We start from the raw sequence: 17,798 nt of genomic DNA on the forward strand, positions 1-17,798 counted from the left end.
CCAGTCCCTTCCCATTAGGGCACTGCATCCAACGGGAAAACTTCCTAGCTAGGTGAAGACCTCATCTCATGAGAAAACCGAGGACTGATTATAAATCTCAACTACCTAAATGTTACCAGGCCACATTTTCTTGAAATACACTAAGTCTAAGAATAGCCCAAAAATTGTACATGTAAGGTATAAAGAAGGCAAACAAAGAGCCTGGGTCATAGAGCCATAGAAGACTCTAGAAGCAGAGGTCTATTTGTTGCTCTTTAAGCAACATCACTGTACATGCAACCCAGTTACAGTCTTTCTAGACTGGGTAGGAACCGCACAGGTCATCTCAGAAGAACTGAGCATGTCTCCCGGTCAGGGACGCTGGAAGGCCAGACAAGGCACACAGAAGGAGAGGCCGAGGGGAAGACCAGTCCTGGTGCGCAGGCGGGATGGCCACACCCACACGAAGGAGCCTTTTCAACCTCAAAGCCTTGGCTCTCAGAAGTTCTTGAAGCCAAAGCCACCTATGCTGTTTGAAGCTAATTCAGCACAACACAGACCATTCAACGTTTATTTTAAAACTCTACAAATATATAATGCTTACTAAACCTTTTACTGGTGGTGCTAAGGAAACACTTTCATTTCTTATGGATAAATGTTTGTGCTGTTTTCCACCTTCAGATTATCAGACTAGAGAAGAGCTAAATTTCAGACACATTTAGCCTTTTTTCTGATCAACACTTCTTAGCACAGTTGCACTGCCAAACATGATGTGCAGGTCTAATTTCCAGTAAAGTCTTAAAGACTAACAACACATAGGATTAACTTACATGATCAATGCCTCCCATTCAAAAAAATTCTCTTCATTCATGGGACCTGCAGAAAAAGAAAAATAGCCACATTGTCACTTTGAAGGCAGCTTTGGCTGTTAAAAGTAAATTAGAAAAAGGTTAACTTTAGTGCCTCACCTGCCACAATTCCTTCCGGAGGATTCAGTGTTAATTCTAAAAAATTAAAAAGTAAAACCATTATGAAACAGAACGAATATTATTGTTGGCATTTTAACAAAACAACTGTAAAAACTATACAAACTACAAATTATACAGTATAATATTAGCAGATCAAAATTCTTTGTACAAAGTGAATGACTGCTCCAGTTACATTTCTGATAAAGACTATAGTGAATAATCCTTTATTCCAGCAAAAAAGCAGAATTTTAGAGTTAGAAACCCTTTCATTCTACAGATGAAGAAATAAACAAAAGGAGTTAACTGTCTTTCCAAAATACTCCTGTTGGAAACACAGGATATTATTTTCCAACTGAAAAGTATCCCCATCTCCTGTCACTCTAAGACAAACTAGAGGTGTGAGGAGAACTGAGGCTTCAAAAGCTTGACTCAGAATCAAGCACATCAAGCACTGCACAGACCAGCTGCCAGCCTCTAACATCACTGCACAATCTATGAGCCCCACAGATGTAATATTCAACAGAGCATCAGACTTCAGCACTGACAGCAGAAACACCAAGAAATAAGTCAACAGCAGCACTGCTCAGCAATTTAGGATTATTATGTAGTTGTTGAAAACGGTGAGGCCCAGCTCTGCGACTTAGAAGCTGCCACAAAGAAATGTCATTTTAACTCCTGGCCTCCTAGTTTTTATGAGAGACTCCCAGGGAACAAATCCAGAAATATGAGGAGAAGAAGATGAAAAATCATGGGCAATAAGGGTGGCAAACAGGAGTAAGGAAGTAGGCCAAAATGCATGCCCCATTTGGGCTGAGGAAATCACTAAAATAGTAAGAAACATGCAAACAGAAGATCTATAAAACCAAACGTTTGGTTTTTTAAAAAATATATTTTTATTGATTACAGAGAGGAAGGAGAGAGAGATAGAAATATCAATGATGAGAGAAAATCATTGATCGGCTGCCTCCTACACACCCCACACCAGGGCTAGAGCCCACAACCCGGGAATGTGCCCTGACTAGGAATTGAACTGTGACCTTCTGGTTCATTGGTTGACGCTCAACCACTGAGCCACGCCTGCCTGGCCAAACATTGGTTTTTAAAGAGACATAAAATTAACAAATCCCTGCTAAATAAACAGGCCTAAGGACTGGAAAAGAAAAAATAATGTGTCATTAGTCACAGATGCTGTGCCAATATAAAGTCCAAAGGAACCTAAGGAAAAATTACTAGAAAAAGTAAGTTTGCCAATACTGCTGAATATATGTGTGTGTGTGTGTGTGTGTGTGTGTGTGTGTGTGTGTGTGTGTATCCTACCTAATAATAGACAAATATGCAAATTGACCATACCTTCGCTATGCCCACGATCGGCCAGGAGGCGCGGGGGGGCGGGACTCGGGGTGGCCGGGGTAGCTGATTGGGCTGGCGGGACGCTGAGCTGTGTCCCCAGCAGCGGCACGAGCTCAGCGTCTGTGCCATGGCTGTGCTGCAGCACAGAAGGGGCCTCTGGGGCAGCGAGCTGATGACCCGCCGGGTGGACCATCAAAAGCGGGAGAGCTGAGTGCCTGAGCGGACAGGCACTCAGCTCCCCCGCAATCGAAAGCAAAAGTGTGGGATCTGGGTGCCTGTCCGCTCAAGCAGCAGGCCTTTCAGAAGCCTCCGCCACGCCGGAGGCTTCTGAAAGGCCTGGTGCACCAGCGATCGAAAGCGAAAGCGTGGGAGCTGGGTGCCTGTCCACTCAGGCAGCAGGCCTTTCAGAAGCCTCCGCCACGCCAGAGGCTTCTGAAAGGCCTGGTGCACCAGCGATCAAAAGGAAAGCGTGGGAGCTGGGTGCCTGTCCACTCAGGCACGAGGCCTTTCAGAAGCCTCCGCGGTGCCGGAGGCTTCTGAAAGGCCTGGTGCACCAGCGGACAGGGACCCAGCTCCCCGTGATCAAAAGCAAAAGCGTGGGAGCTGGGTGCCTGTCCACTCAGGCACCAGGCCTTTCAGAAGCCTCCGCCACGCCGGAGGCTTCTGAAAGGCCTTGTGCACCAGCAGACAGGCACCCAGCTCCCCGTGGTCAAAAGCAAAAGCGTGGGAGCTGGATGCCTTTCCGCTCAGGCACCAGGCCTTTCAGAAGCCTCCGGCGCCTGGTGCACCAGCGGACAGGCACCCAGCTCCCCCGTGATCGAAAGTGAAAGCGTGTAGGGGACCCTACACGTGCATGATTCAATCATGCACTGGGCCTCTAGTATATATATAAAACTGAGTTGTATTTCTATATATTAGCAAGTTAGAAAAGGGAAGTATTAAAAATGATACCAATTATAATGGGAAACATGTAAAAATAATTTCATTGTTGCTAATCCTCACCTGAGGAGATTTTTTCATTGATTTTTAGACAGAGTAGAAGGAAGGGGCGGGGAGAGAGAGAGAGAGGGAGAGAAACATCAATGTGAGAGAGACACATCGATTAGTTGCTTTCTGCACGTGCCCCCACTGGGCCAGGGTTCAAGCCTGCTACCAAGATACATGCCCTTGACCAGAATCGAACCTGGGACCCTTCAGTCCTCAGACCGACAGACACTCCAACCACTAAGCCAAACTGGCTGGGGCTAAAAATAATTTTTAAAAAGATGTGCAAGATCTGTAATAGATGAAAAGAACTTATTAAAGAAGAGTATCATACTCGTGGATAAAAAAAACCTCATTATTATATAGTTACCAACCCTTCGCAAAATGAATCTATTAGTTCAATGCAACCTCAGCCAAAATCCCAACATGTTTTCTTGTTTGAATTTGACAAGACTATTCTAAAGATACATGAAAATGCAAACGACCAAGAATAGCCAAGATACTCTTTAAAAACAATAAACTGAGAACTCTCAAGACTTATCCTAAAACTACAGTATGTGCATTGTGATGCTGGCACAGAGTTCCATAAATCAATGGAATAGGACAGAGCACAACCAGAAACAGGCTCATGGAAATACAGACCCTCAATTCACTCTGAAGGCAGTACTACAGAACAGAGGGAAAAGACAGGCTTTCCCACAAATGATGCTAACCTTTAGACAAAAAACTTTTCACCCTGACCAGTGTGGTTCAATTGGTTGGGTGTTGTCTCATGCACCAAAAGGTTGCCAGTTCCATTCCCAGTCAGGGCACATGCCTGGGTTGTGGGATCCGTCCCCCATATGGAGGAGTGGGGGGGGGGGGGGTGTGCAGCTGATAGATGTTTCGCTCTCACATCAATGTTTTTCTTTCTCTCTCTCTCTGCCTTTCTCTCTAAAAATCAATTAAAAAACTTGAAAATTTTTATTAAAAATAAAACTTTCCCCCCATTTCACACTATGTACAAAAAAAAACAAAATATATAAGAAAAAAGAGAGAAGGGACATGTGAGATAATAAAAAATATATGCTGGTCTCTGTTCCCAGCTCCTGGGCACAGTGCTCCTGAAACCCTTGGAAATTCCTAAGTGATAAGAAAACCAGGAGCATCTTTGGTTCTATTTGGGCTCTGCTCCTATCCTGCCATCTCCTTGTTCCTGACACAAGGCTCCTAAATCCCTTGAACTCCCTGGGTGACAGGAGTCTTAGTTCTAATGAGGTGACTATTGGTGGGCTCCTGGGTGGCTCTTGGATGAGGGCTGGTTACCAGAAAGACAGAAATGTGACTAGATAAGCTTGGGACTTTCAGTTCCTCCCCCATTCCTCAGACAAGGGAAAGGAGCTGGATGGAGATGGAGGTAATGATCCATCATACCTATGAGAGGACTCCATAGAATCCCAATAGCATGAGGTTCAGGAGCTTCTAGGTTGTTGAACATGAAGAGGAGCTTATTCAGAGAGGGCACCAAAGCTCCACACCCTTTCCCCATATCTTGCCCTACACATCTCTTCCATCTAGATGTTTACCTGTATCCTTTATCCTTTTATAATAAACTGGTAAACTATTTTCCTGAATTCTGAGCAGCTCTAACAAATTTATCAAACCCACATCGAGGGTCAATTTACAGTCAACCAGTCAGAAGCACAGGTGACAACCTGGACTTACAATTGGCATCTAACACCATCTCCAGGTAAATGGTGTTAGGACTAGAGGGCACCCAGCTGGTGTCACAGAATTGTCTGGTGGAGGGAAATATGCTAATTAAACCCACACATCTACTTTCACAAGTGTTGTGACTGTGAGAGTAAAGGAGACACACAGAAATATAGTTTTCTACACACCGCAAAAGATGTGAACAGACATCCAAAGAAGACATGCATGGCAAATCAGCATGTGGGAAGATGTTCAACATATGAGTCATAAGGAAAAGGAAAATTAAAACCACAAAAAGATATGGCTCTACATCTTTATCTGTAAAAATACTTTTATTCAGTCAAAACAGAATTGCTAAAATAAAATAATTAATTAAAAAAGACTGACAATGCCAAGTGTTGGCAATTTTAGCAAATGGATCTCGGATGCATCATTGGCAGAAATGCAAAATGGTCTGTTAAAACAGTTTGACCATCCTAATATATAAAAACTCAGTGTCCATAACATCCAAAACGACCAAAGGCTTGACCGATCGGAAGTCAGTCCTGTAGTCAGTGCTGGGTTGCTGCTGCGACCCAGCACTGGCTGTCGAGGGGGCTGCAGATCAGGCCCTAAGAGAGGCCTGGAGAGAGAAGCAGGGTCTGATCCGTAGCCTCCATAGCAGCTGTTGATCAGCACTTGCCTCTCTCTTTCTCTCCGGGCCTGGCCAGCAGCCGCGCCTCTCTTTCTCTTGGACCTCTGCTGGGGCTACTGATCAGCCCCACCTCTCTGATCAAGCCCGTTGATAGGCCCAGAGACGCTGACTGGCATAGAAACCGACCAATCAGAACCAAATCTGGGTGAAGTGTGAGGAGCCAATGGTTGCTTAGGAGGCGGAGCTTTTGATGCTGACTGGCATAGACACCGACCAATCAGAACCTAATCTGGGTGAACTGCAAAGGCAGAACCTAAGGTGGGGGCTGAGGAGGGGTGTTAAGGGCAATAGCTGTTTGGTGTAAGGTATAAGAAAGCAGTTCAATTTTTTAATGACTGGTTTGGTAGTATAGTGCATATGGCTGGCTATCAGTCCAGCTATAGGGATTATGTATTTTTGTCTGCCAAGAGCACCTCCTCCTGATGAAAAAGGCTCCCCCCGCCCAATTTAAGCAATCCTATCCTATATAATCTATCCTCTCTAATAAAAGAGTAATATGCAAAAAATAAAAAATAAAAAAAATAAAAAATAAAATAAAATAAAAGAGTAATATGCAAATTGACCATCACTCCAACACACAAGATGGCTGCCCCCATGTGGTCAAAGATGGATGCCCCCATGTGGACACAAGATGGCCACCACAAGATGGCCAGCAGGGGAGGGCAGTTGGGAGGGACCAGGCCTGCAAGGGAGGGCAGCTAGGGGCGATCAAGCCTGTAGGGGAGGGCAGTTAGGGGTGACCAGGCCGGCAGAGGAGGGATGTTGGGGGCGACCGGGCCTGCAGGGAAGGGCAGTTGGGGGGGGACCCAGGCCTGCAGGGGAGGGCTGTTGGGAGTGACCAGGCCTGCAGGGGAGGGCAGTTAGGGTCAAAGAGGCTGGCAGGGGAGCAGTTAGGCATCAATCAGACTGGCAGGGGAGTGGTTAGGGGGTGATCAGGCTGGCAGGCAGAAGCGGTTAGGGGCAATCAGTAAGGCAGGCAGGCGAGCAGTTGGGAGCCAGCAGTCCTGGATTGTGAAAGGGATGTCCCAGATTGGAGAGGGTGCAGGCTGGACTGAGGGACACACACACACACCCCATGCACAAATTTCGTGCACCGGGCCTCTAGTCTATACTAATAAAAGGGTAATATGCTAATTAAACCGGGTCGACCAGCCATCTTCTGGACGTCCGACTTCCTTCCGGACAAAGCCATGGTTGGTGGTGGAGGCTGAGGCAGAGGCCGTTAGGGGTGATCAGGCCTGCAGGGGAGAGCAGTTGGGGGCAAGATCAGGCCGGCAGGGGAGGGCAGTTGGGGGCAAGATCAGGCCAGCAGGGGAGGGCAGTTGGGGGCAACCAGGCTGGCAGGGGAGGGCAGTTAAGGGCGATCAGGCAGGCAGGCAGAGAGGTTAGGGGCAATCAGGCAGGCAGGCAGGTGAGCGGTTAGGAGCCAGCGGTCCCAGATTGCGAGAGGGATGTCTGACCACCAGTTTAGGCCCAATCCCTGTGGGTGGGATCGGGCCTAAACCAGCAATTGGACATCCCCCAAGGGGTCCCGATTGGAGAAGGTGCAGGCTGGGCTGAGGGACACCCCCCGCCCGCCACGAATTTCATGCACCGGGCCACTAGTTTCTAATAAAAACAATTTAAACGTATACTGACCCTGAGACCCGGTGGATATCTACTCAAGATAAATGAAAACATACATTCCCACAGGTGCATACATGAATATTCATAGCAAGTTCATTCATATAAACCCAAACTGGAATTAACCCAAATGTCCATCCTCTGTAAATAAACAAGGTGTGATCTTGTGTACAGCACTTGGCAATGAAGGAACAAGCCACTGGCACACCCAAAAAAATGAATTACTCTCAGAACACTAAGTGAAAGAAGCCTATTTATATGAAATTCTAGAAAAAAAACAAAACAAAAACAAGACCACAGTAATAGAAAGCAAATCAAGTGCGGCCAGAGGCCAGGGTTACAGGGAAGTGGGAGGGGACTGCAAAAGGAACAAGGGAACTCTCTGGGGTCATGGAAATGTTCTGTATCAGGATTGTACTGATGGCTACACAGCAGTATATACTTGCCAAAGCTCCAAGAATGGTATATTTGAAGTTGGTGCGTTTTACTGTATGTAAATTTTATCTCAGTAAGTTGACACCCCCAAAATTAATTTCAGTTGTTTTATGAAATATAAAACAATAAATCTCCTAGAGGATAATACAGGGGAATATCTTCATGCTCTAGTAAAACTAATAATACAGTTAATAACCAGGGAGTACTAACCATAAAGGAAAAGACTGAAAAAATTAAGAACATTAAAAGTAAGAATCTCTTGATGTCAAAAGATACCTTTTTAAAAAAAAAAATATTCAAAAGATTACTTAAGAGAGTAAAAAGGTAAGCCACAGCCCAGCTGGTGTGGCTTAGTGGTTGAACGTGGACCTATGAACCAGGTGGTCATGGTTTGATTCCAGGTCGGGGCACATGCCCTGCGTAACCAGTGGGGGGTATGCAGGAGGCAGCCAACTGATGATTCTCTCTCATCAGTGATGTTTCTATCTCTCTCTCCCTCTCCCTTCATTTAGAAAACTGACAATAAGAAGTGTCTGTACAGATAAGGAGCAACGAAAACACACTGCTGGAGGGAGTTTAAGTTGGTAGTTTGGAAATGAGGTTGCTATTACCTACTAAGACCCAGCAACTCCTCGTAGGAGTACAAGCACAGATATATGTGCATCAAGAGACATGTCTAAGGATCCTTTTTCCCACTTGGTGATGTCATCACTCAGAAGAGCTACAGATTCTAAGTAGCAACCAACATGTTTCTATGCAGAGTAACTTATACCAAATTATAACAAATCCCCTATGAATGAATCCACCTCTGGAAAAATACAGGGAAATACTAGGTGAAATGTCACTGGATTAATTATGGAGTTTGATATTTAACATGTTGGCATGCTCCCTAAAGAGACAGAGGATACCAGCTTAAGCAAGTGAGCATTTGATGACCCTAAATCCTCAGGTTAAAAAAGAAAAGAATGCATGCTTTGATGGAAAAGTAAAGCTAAACAAGGAGGAGACTCTCCTGTGAGGAAGAGCTGCCAAAGGATGGGGGGCCCACCCCATGGGGTTCTAGAGGGCTGGCAGCCTTCTCACTTCCCCTGGCTGGTAATGCTCTCTCTGAGAACTCCCTAAACTGATGTTCTTCCTTGTACTTTTCTTTATCCCGTTATATTTCAAGCTAGTAAATACTTTTAAAAACTGTTACTGCAACAGTTCCCACAGGGAAGATGATGCCCTAGGCCAGTGGTCGGCAAACTGTGGCTTTCAAGCCACATGTGGCTTTTTGGCCCCTTGAGTGTGGCTCTTCCACAAAATACCACGGCCTGGGCGAGTCTATTTCGAAGAAGTGGCGTTAGAAGAAGTTTAAAAAATTTGGCTCTCAAAAGAAATTTCAATCGTTGTACTGCTGATATTTGGCTCTGTTGACTAATGAGTTTGCCGACCACTGCCCTAGGCCAGAATGGCAACTGTGAAAGTGGTAAGGAATGGCCCATAGGCAGAGGTGGCAGGGCTTGCTGATAAAGCTGATGTGCTATGTGAGGACAAACAAGAGGAGTCCAGACCACTGAGTGAGTGGTGGCGCCATTACTGGAATGGGAGACTTCTCACTTAAACATGGGAAGGCCGAGACATCAGTAAACAGACGAGCAGAGGTGACTAGCAAGCAGTCGGGAATGAGTCTGAAGCTCCAGGAAGGAGGATGTTGGAGACAGAAAGTGGGGAGTTACTGCATGGGGAGTGCACAGAGCCCCCAGGGCCTGATGGGTTTCTCCAGAGCAGTATTTCCCAAGGAATATTTGGAAATACAGGTGGTCATTTTTAGATTGCACAGTGACTGGGGAATGCTACTGCCATCTGGTAGGAAGTGACTAGGAGCATTTAACATTCTGCCATAAATGAGTCCTACACAAGGAAAAATTATTTCACTCAAAATGCCAGGAACCCCTGTGGAGAAACCGTGACCCAGGAAACAAGTAAACGGAGGTCTGTTACTGAGGATGAAGAGGAAGGGACAGCAGAAGATGTTAGGGGAGGCCAGTGAAGTAACACAAATTAAGTGTTGGTCCCAAACACCAAGTGCTTTAGTAAATACTTCAAGGAGGGAAGAACCAAGTGCAAATGAGGTCAATTACCAGGGAGACTGAGACCGTTGGATTTGGCAAGACAGACCCTGACTATCTCAGCCCCTCTCTGTATCTCTTCACAGTAGTAGACTGGGAGAAGTGACCCTAGGACCCAACTCACCAGGCTTTATACACCTAGTCATCTGAAATCTCATCTGGTTTTTGTGTCAAATCACATTTTTGTAAAAACAACAATAACAACAAAGAAATAAACAACAGATTAAGGCAGGTGGGTTATAAATTGCTAAGGGGAGCAGGGGGGCTGGGGTTGGAGGGATGGCAATGTCAATGTTAATGGAGAAGAGTGCCTAAGAGCAACACAGAGAAATAATTACACCAATAATTTTCATGGAATCTCAAGGAGGAGCTTACACCAAAAAGAGCTGGCTTTCTTCTTCATTTGTGGAGTTCCCCCTTGGAACTTCCCTCTGTGCCACCCTCCCTTTAGGGAGAGAGCAAAGGGTTGTCTAAACTGTAGCTGGAGAACCAGCCCACAGGCAGCAATCTTCCCACCAGAATTCTTATTCAACAGCGGCATCTACTGGTCAGTACGAAACTACAGTAACCCAGTTCACTAAGAGGGAATGCTGTGGACTACACACACATAATAGACACATACACACACACACACACACACACACACACACACTACAGTTTTGTATTTAAGATAAAAACAACTTTAAAAAGAGAAACAAAATCTTAACAATGCCAGGGAAATTTGTAAAGACCATGCCACTGATTATTTGACAATGTTGTTAAAAGAATTTTTTAAAAGTGTCTTAAAAAATAGCTGCCACACAAAATGAAATACAAATTTAACCTTTAACCCAGCAATCCCATGTCTCAGAATTGATCCCACAAAAACACTGGTAAAAATAAGATACATGCATAAAGCTATTCATTTCAGGACCATTTATAATAGCAAAAAAACTGGAAATTATTCCAACACTATCCATAAGGGACCAGTCAATTCATGTTACATCTGCTAGAGCAGTGGTCGGCAAACCACAGCTTGCGAGCCACATGGGGCTCTCGAGCCACAGTTTGCCGCTCTGCTAATGAGTTTGCTGACCACTGTCATATACTACCCTTTACCGCTTTGCACACAATATGCCACAATTGTCTAATCCTCACGCTTCCAACTACACGGTAACATTTAGTCTAGTCCAGTGGTCGGCAAACTCATTAGTCAACAGAGTGGCAAACCGCGGCTCGTGAGCTGAGCCACAGTTTGCTGACCACTGGCCTAGAGAATACCTGCAGCTGTGAGAAGGAATGATGAACACCTCTATGCACTAACACAGAATAAACTCTAGGACATCTATATAATAAAGAGCCAGGGTCGTAACAACCGTAATGACCAAAGGCTCAACCAGACCAGAAGTCAGTGCTGGGTTGCTGTGGGGACCCAGCACTGACTGGGCCACTGCCGGCACCCCGACCCAGCACTGACTACCTAAGGGGCTGCGGATCAGGCACAGAGAGAGGCCTGCAGAGAGAGAGGCAGGGTCTGATTCGTAGCCTCTGTGGCAGCCATTGATCAGAGCTTGCCTCTCTTTCTCTCCCAGCCTGGCCAACAGCCTGGCCTCCATTTCTCTCCAGGCCTCCACCGGGGCTGCTGATCAGCACTGCCTTTCTGATCAGGCCCTGTTGATAGGCCCAGAGATGTTGACTGGCATAGAAACTGACCAATCACAACCAAATCTGGGTGAATGTAAGGAGCCAATGGCTGCCTAGGAGGCAACCAATTGAAGTGTCCCTCTCACATTGATGTTTCTCTCCATCTTTCCCTCTCTCTTCCACACTCTCTAAAAATCAATGGAAAAATATCCTCAGGTGAGAATAAAAAAAAAGAAAATGTCATATCCTCAGTGATACTCAATGTCACTGATCATTAGGAAAATGCAAATTAAAACCCAAATGAGAGGATGGTGACGTATAAAGATCTGAACTCACTACCCTGAAAAGACACTTTTTTCCCTTATTAACAAACTAAAGGCCCAGTGCACGAAATTCATGCACTGGGTGGGTGGGGAGGGGGGGTTTCCTCAGCCCTGCCTGCCCCTTCTCACAGTCCAGGAGCCCTCAGGGGATGTCCTACTAACAGCTTAGGCCCACTCCCCACGGTCTAGCCTGCCTCTGCGGGAGGTGACTGGGCTGATCAGAAGGCACCACCCCCATCACCCCACTGCTGCTGCCACTGCTGGCCACCGCAGCCGCAAGTTGTTTTCATCAACACAGACTCCAGTCCCTTCATCACAAAAAAAATGACACCTTTTTATAGGCATTTTCAAGATATCTCTTTCATAGGATATGACATTTCTTTTTTTTTTTTATCCTCACCTGAGGATATTTTCCCATTGATTTTTAGAGAGCGTGGAAGAGAGAAGGAAAGACGGAGAGAAACATCAATGTGAGAGGGACACTCCAATTGGTTGTCTCCTGCATGAGCCCTGACCTGGGCCCCAGCCAGGGAGGAGCCTGCAACCTAGGTACATACCCTTGACTAGAATTGAGACCGGACCCTGCAGTCCACAGGCCGAGGCTCTATCCACTGAGCCAAACCGGCTAGGGCAGAATATGACATTTCTTAGCTCCTCCACAGCAGACCTTCATTTTTTCCTCCAGGAGTGAGGTGGAAAAACCCTAGATCACCTTCTTGGATTCTTATTACCCAAGTGACCAAGAACACTACAAGTGGCATACCGGGAGCTTATCCAATGAGCAGTCAGAAAAGGAGTTTCCTCTGCAGCTCACGGGCAGAGGCGGGCCCTGTTTCTGCTCCAGGCCTGCCGCGACGGCGCTGGCAGTCCCCCGTCTCCACTCCAGGCCTGCTCAGGCCGCTGTGGCATCCATGGCTTGCCTCACCTCGCACGTAGTCCCCTCCCGCCCACCTGCATGTGCATCCTCCTCCTGAACAGTCGTGATGTAACGGCGTCCTGGAAAATTTGCATATTACCTCTTCATATATATATTGAGTGGCCAGATTATTATGATCTCTGAATGCATAATAATCTGGCCACTCAGTGTATTTGTATCTCAAATGGGTACCAAAAGTATTCTAGACTTTTGGTGGAGATCAACCACCTATTTGCCCTGAGCTTTTTATCAGCCAGTGCAAAGGGGAAAACTGATCAGGTGCACGATTTATAGTATCTTTGATATCAAATAAATGAGGTCTCAAGAGAGTACACTGAGTGGCCAGATTATTAAGCGTTCAGAGATCATAATAATCTGGCCATTCAGTGTGTGTGTGTGTGTGTGTGTGTGTGTGTGTGTGTGTATGTGTGTATAGACTAGAGGCCCGGTGCATGAAATTCATGCACTGGTGAGGGGTGTCCCTCAGCCCAGCCTGCACCCTCTCCAATCTGGACCCCTCAGGGGACATCCCTCTCACAATCTGGGATTGCTGGCTCCCAACTGCTCGCCTGCCTGCCAGCCTGATCACACCCTAACCACTCCCCTGCCAGCCTGATCAACACCTAACTGTTCCCCCGCTGGCCCAATTGCCCCCATCTGCCCTCCCCTGCCAGCCATCTTGTGGCGGCCATCTTTGACCACATGGGGAGGCCATCTTGTGCGAGGGTATAAGGGTCAATTTGTATATTACCTCTTTATTATATAGGATAAACAAAAAACAACTAGACAACTATGCATCTGGCAAACGGGAAAAATGGCCCTGCTCCAGAGCACCCGTATCTCTTGGAAGGGAGCCTGATGCCCCAATTTTTGCAACTGCCCTTGAACACTGGCTCTGGAGGCCAAGGGAGCTATGTTCCTGGTCACATGGGACTATAATAATCAGTGTCACCCAGAAAAGAGCTCATACCCCAGTCTGGCACCCCAATATTTGTGAATGCTGCCAGGTGACACCTCTACATCACCTACCTCTGGTGGCTAGTGGGGCTTACACTGGTGGGCCCTCTGGACTGTAACCAACAGAGAAAGATTTTTTATTTTATTTATTTTTTTAAATATATTTTTATTGATATCAGAGAGGAAGAGAGAGAGTGAAAGATAAACACATCAATGATGAGATAGAATCACTGATCGGCTGTCTCCTGAACACCCCAACTGGGGACTGAATAATGACATCCTGGTTGAGTGTTCATAGATCGACACTCAACCACTGAGCCACACCAGCTGGGCCAGAGAAAGATTTTTTAAACAGCTACCAACCCAAACACAGCAAGAGGCAACAGGCCCAGGAGCTTAGTCTTTCTGTGAAGGAGGCCTATTAACAAATCATCATGACTGCAGCCTGAGAGGCAGGCTTCTAATTAAACTGTAATCCTTTCCAGAGACCTCAGAAGGCAAGTGCTAGCATCATGCTCACCCTCTGCAGAGCTCCAGAGTGCCAGTGTCTCCTGAAAGGGAGCTTTATACATGTTTGGTGCCCTGGTTTTTTGTGGCTGCAAAGGGCTGCCCCTTGATCACCTTGCTGTGGTGTTAGGAATGGGTAGGGGGTGTCTTGCATTCTTATTAGGTCCCACAGGACTGTGGCAATCAAAGAGATGATTATTAGCAGGCTACCACTCCCAGGGCACCGCCCAGATAGTGGACTGAGATACACCTCCAGTCTTTCTACGAAGGAGGCTTCTTACACAATTGTCTAGTAGCTTCAGCCTGAGTGGCAGGCTCCAGGTTTGGCCCAGACTTAGTGGCCTACATAGCTGCTCTCAAGGAACATAGGTTGTGGACACCATCATGGCAGTCTCCCTCTGCCTTGCTCCAGCTCACCCTATCACCCAGAAAAGAGTGTATACACTCCTCTGGCACCCAATATTTGTCTGGAGCCACAATCTCTATGACTGCCAGCCAAGGGGCACCTCCAGAGAGACTGGCTCTGGTGTACAAGCGAGGCTTATACTTGCAAGCCCACAGGACTATATATATATACAAGAGGCCCAGTGCATGAAAATTCATGCACTGGAGCGGGGGTTCCTCAGCCTGGCCTGCCCCCTCTCACAGTCCGGGAGCCCTCAGGGGTGGGAGGTGACCCAGCAATCAGGGGAAGGCAACACCCCCATCACACCTCTGCTGCTGCCACTGCCGGCAGCGCAAGCCTCAGCTGGCCCTGGTTACCTGAGCCTCAGGTGGCCCTGGGCAGCTGGGCAGCCACCATCCGAGGATTGCCTGCACCTCGGGCCAGCCCTGGTTGCCTGTGCCTCAGGCTGGCCCTGGGTGGCTGGGCAACCTCCATCTGAGGCTTGCCTGCGCCTCGGGCCAGCCCTGGGTGGCTGGGGGGCTGAGGGGACTGGGCACCACCATCTGTGGCTGTAGGCGCCACCATATTTGTGAGGGTGTTACAGTCAATTAGCATATTCCCTCTTTATTAGATAGGATTTGCATTCTTTTAAAAGCTGCTGCCTTGAGAGTCTGGCTTACAATCAGCCTGAATCCAGGAGGTGAGACCCTTCCCTTCAGGACACTGACAGGTCTTGGCACACATTCAAGTACGGCTTGGACGAGCACAAAAATTTGAAAGACAACTAAGAGCTGAAACAGGGTTGAATGACAAGGTTCCTCTCCTACAAGAGGCCACTTCCCTTCAAGATGGGAGAGGTGGTTGTTTTAACTACTGTACAGAAACCAACACAGAGTCAAGCAAAATGAAGAAACAGAGAAATATACTGCAAATGAAAGAACAAGGTAACACTTCAGGAAAAAAACTTGATGAAATAGATAATGTACCTAATAATGAATTCAAAGTAATGGTCATAAAGATGCTTGCCGAACTGGGGGGGGGGGGGGGGGGGGGGGAATGGATGAACAAAGTAAGAACTTCAACAATGAGATGGGAAGCATAGGAAATACCAAACAGAAGTCACAGAGCTAAAAAACTCATTGACGGAACTAAAAAATATATTAGAGGAGTACAAGAGCAGACCAGATGAAGCAAAAAAAGTAAGTCAACTTGTCAACTTGAAGACAAGGGAGTGGAACTCACCCAAACAGAGCAGCAAAAATAAAAAAGAACTTAAAAAAACGTGAAGAAAGTTTAAAGGAATTATGGGACATCAAATGGATTAACATTTCCATCATAGCTCTCCCAGGAGGAGAGGGAAAGGGGAAGAAATCTTCTGTGAAGAAATAATGGCTGAAAACTTTCCTAACCCTGAGAAGAAAACAGACACCCAGATTCAGGAAGCTCAGAGAGTTCCAAATAAGAGGAACCCACACCAAGACACATTATAATTAAAGCGTCAAAAGTTAAATCAAGAAGAGTTTTAAAAGCAGCAAGAGAACACTTCTTGTGTACAAAGATGAGAGAATCACTGATCGGCTGTCTCCTACCAATAAGGAGACAGATAAGACTATCAACAGATTTTTCAGCAGAAACTTTGCAGGCCAGAAGTGAGTGGCATGATATATTCAAAATGCTGAAAGGAAAAAAACTGCCAACCAAAAATACTCTACCCAGCAAAATGCTCATTCAGAAATGAAGGAGACAAGCAAAAGCTAAAGGAGTTCATCACCACCAATTAGACGTTACAAGAAATATTAAAGGGGCTTCAAGCCAAAATGAAAGGGTGTTAGTAATAACACATATGAAAGAATAACTCTCACTGGAAAAGTAAATATATAATAAAAGTATTGGACTAATCACCTCAGACTCCTCACAGTAAGTTTTTTCTCTTAAAACTTTTTTTTAAACTTCTCAGTACAGCCTAGCTGGTGTGGCTCAGTGGTTGAGCCAGGAAGTCACCTTAGGATTCCCGTTCAGGGCACATGCCCAGGTTGCCAGCCAGCTGATCAACAATTCTCTCTCATGATTAATGTTTCTCTCTCCCCCTTCCTTCCTCTCTCTGTAATCAATAAAATAACAAAATCTCTCGCCCTAGCCTGTTTGGCTCAGTGGATAAAGCCTCCGGCATAGGTCTGCGGACTGAAGGGTTCCCGGTTCCATATAGGTCAAGGGCACATGCCCGGGTTGCGGGCTCAGTCCCCAATAGGGGCGTACAGGAGGCAGCCGATCAATGATTCTATCTTTTGCCCCCTCTCCCTTCCTCCCCGAAATCAATTTTTAAAGAAAGAAAAAAACTTCTCATTACGCAGTTCAGGCTTCCCTCCCCTTCTCTCACTGCATGTGGGCAAGGCTGGAATTAGGTAGTTACCCAAATTACTAAAATGGGCAAAGAAAACAAACAAACGAGAACTGAATGTAACTGCACGCATTCCTGAACTAGCGCAGCGGTAACGTTCACTTCTGTCCTTTAACGCGTCCTCCTCACAAGGAGGCGGCAGGCAGGGTGGCGGAGGGCGCCCGGAGACCACTGCGGCCCCCCCGCCTGCGGACCGTGAACAAACCGGCAGGCCCGTGGGGTGAGGAGTCCGCTGCCCCGCACTCCGCCCAGGCCTCAAGGAGCAGCGACGGACCGGGGACGGAGCGCAGGGCAGGGGGCCGGGAGGAGGGATGAAGGGGCGCCGCCCCGACGTGAGGCTCGGTAGCGGGCGGGCCCCGGACTCACGTTTGTACTCGGCCATCAGCCTCTTCAGCGCCGTCCCCGCCATCGTCGGGGAAACAGCTGTGCCGTCGGACGTCGCCGCTAACCGCTCGTATCCTCCCGCCCAAGGACCGGGTTACTTCCGGGTCGCTGCCGGGGGCACAGAAGCCCTTCCGGGCCGCGGGGCGCGCGCGCGGGGGCGGGGCAGGCGCGGAAGTGAGGGGGGCTCGCAGAAAGGGGCGGAGCGTGGCCAGGGGCGGAGCGGGACGGTCGTGGGGAGGGGACGGGAGCGTGGCGTGGAGGGGGACGAGCGTCTCCGGCCCTTAATCCCGGGTGGCTCGGCCCTACGGCCGCTTCTACCAGCCCCCGTTCCTGTAGGGCCTGGTCTTCCCCAAGATTCCAGGGTTGCGTGCTTGGTAACCGCCTGTTCCGTCATGGTGGCCGCAGGAGGGTCCAGTGGGGAGCGGGGACGAAGGACGGCGCGTCGGCCGAGCGGGGGACGCAAGCTGGG

The 17,798-nt window shown here is 47.4% G+C and overlaps 1 protein-coding gene across 2 annotated transcripts in view; it reads right to left on the minus strand.

The window, feature by feature from the left end:
• The window catches only part of UBE2G2 (ubiquitin conjugating enzyme E2 G2), a 30,585-nt gene extending 13,145 nt beyond the window's left edge, over positions 1 to 17,440 (minus strand). Inside the window, exons 1-3 of one of the 2 annotated variants that reach the window (XM_079766710.1) lie at positions 17,312 to 17,440; positions 948 to 983; positions 810 to 855 (exon numbers count right to left, since the gene is read on the minus strand). In XM_079766710.1, the coding sequence (XP_079622836.1) occupies positions 810 to 855; positions 948 to 983; positions 17,312 to 17,354 (125 nt within the window). In that variant the 5' untranslated portion in view covers positions 17,355 to 17,440. The remainder of the gene's footprint in view (positions 1 to 809; positions 856 to 947; positions 984 to 17,311) is intronic. The other variant, XM_079766711.1, reaches the window with a different exon arrangement.
• Positions 17,441 to 17,798: the final 358 nt, after the last annotated feature.

The sequence above is a fragment of the Cnephaeus nilssonii genome, assembly GCF_951640355.1.
Source record: "Cnephaeus nilssonii genome assembly, chromosome: 3".
NCBI lineage: Eukaryota > Metazoa > Chordata > Mammalia > Chiroptera > Vespertilionidae > Cnephaeus > Cnephaeus nilssonii.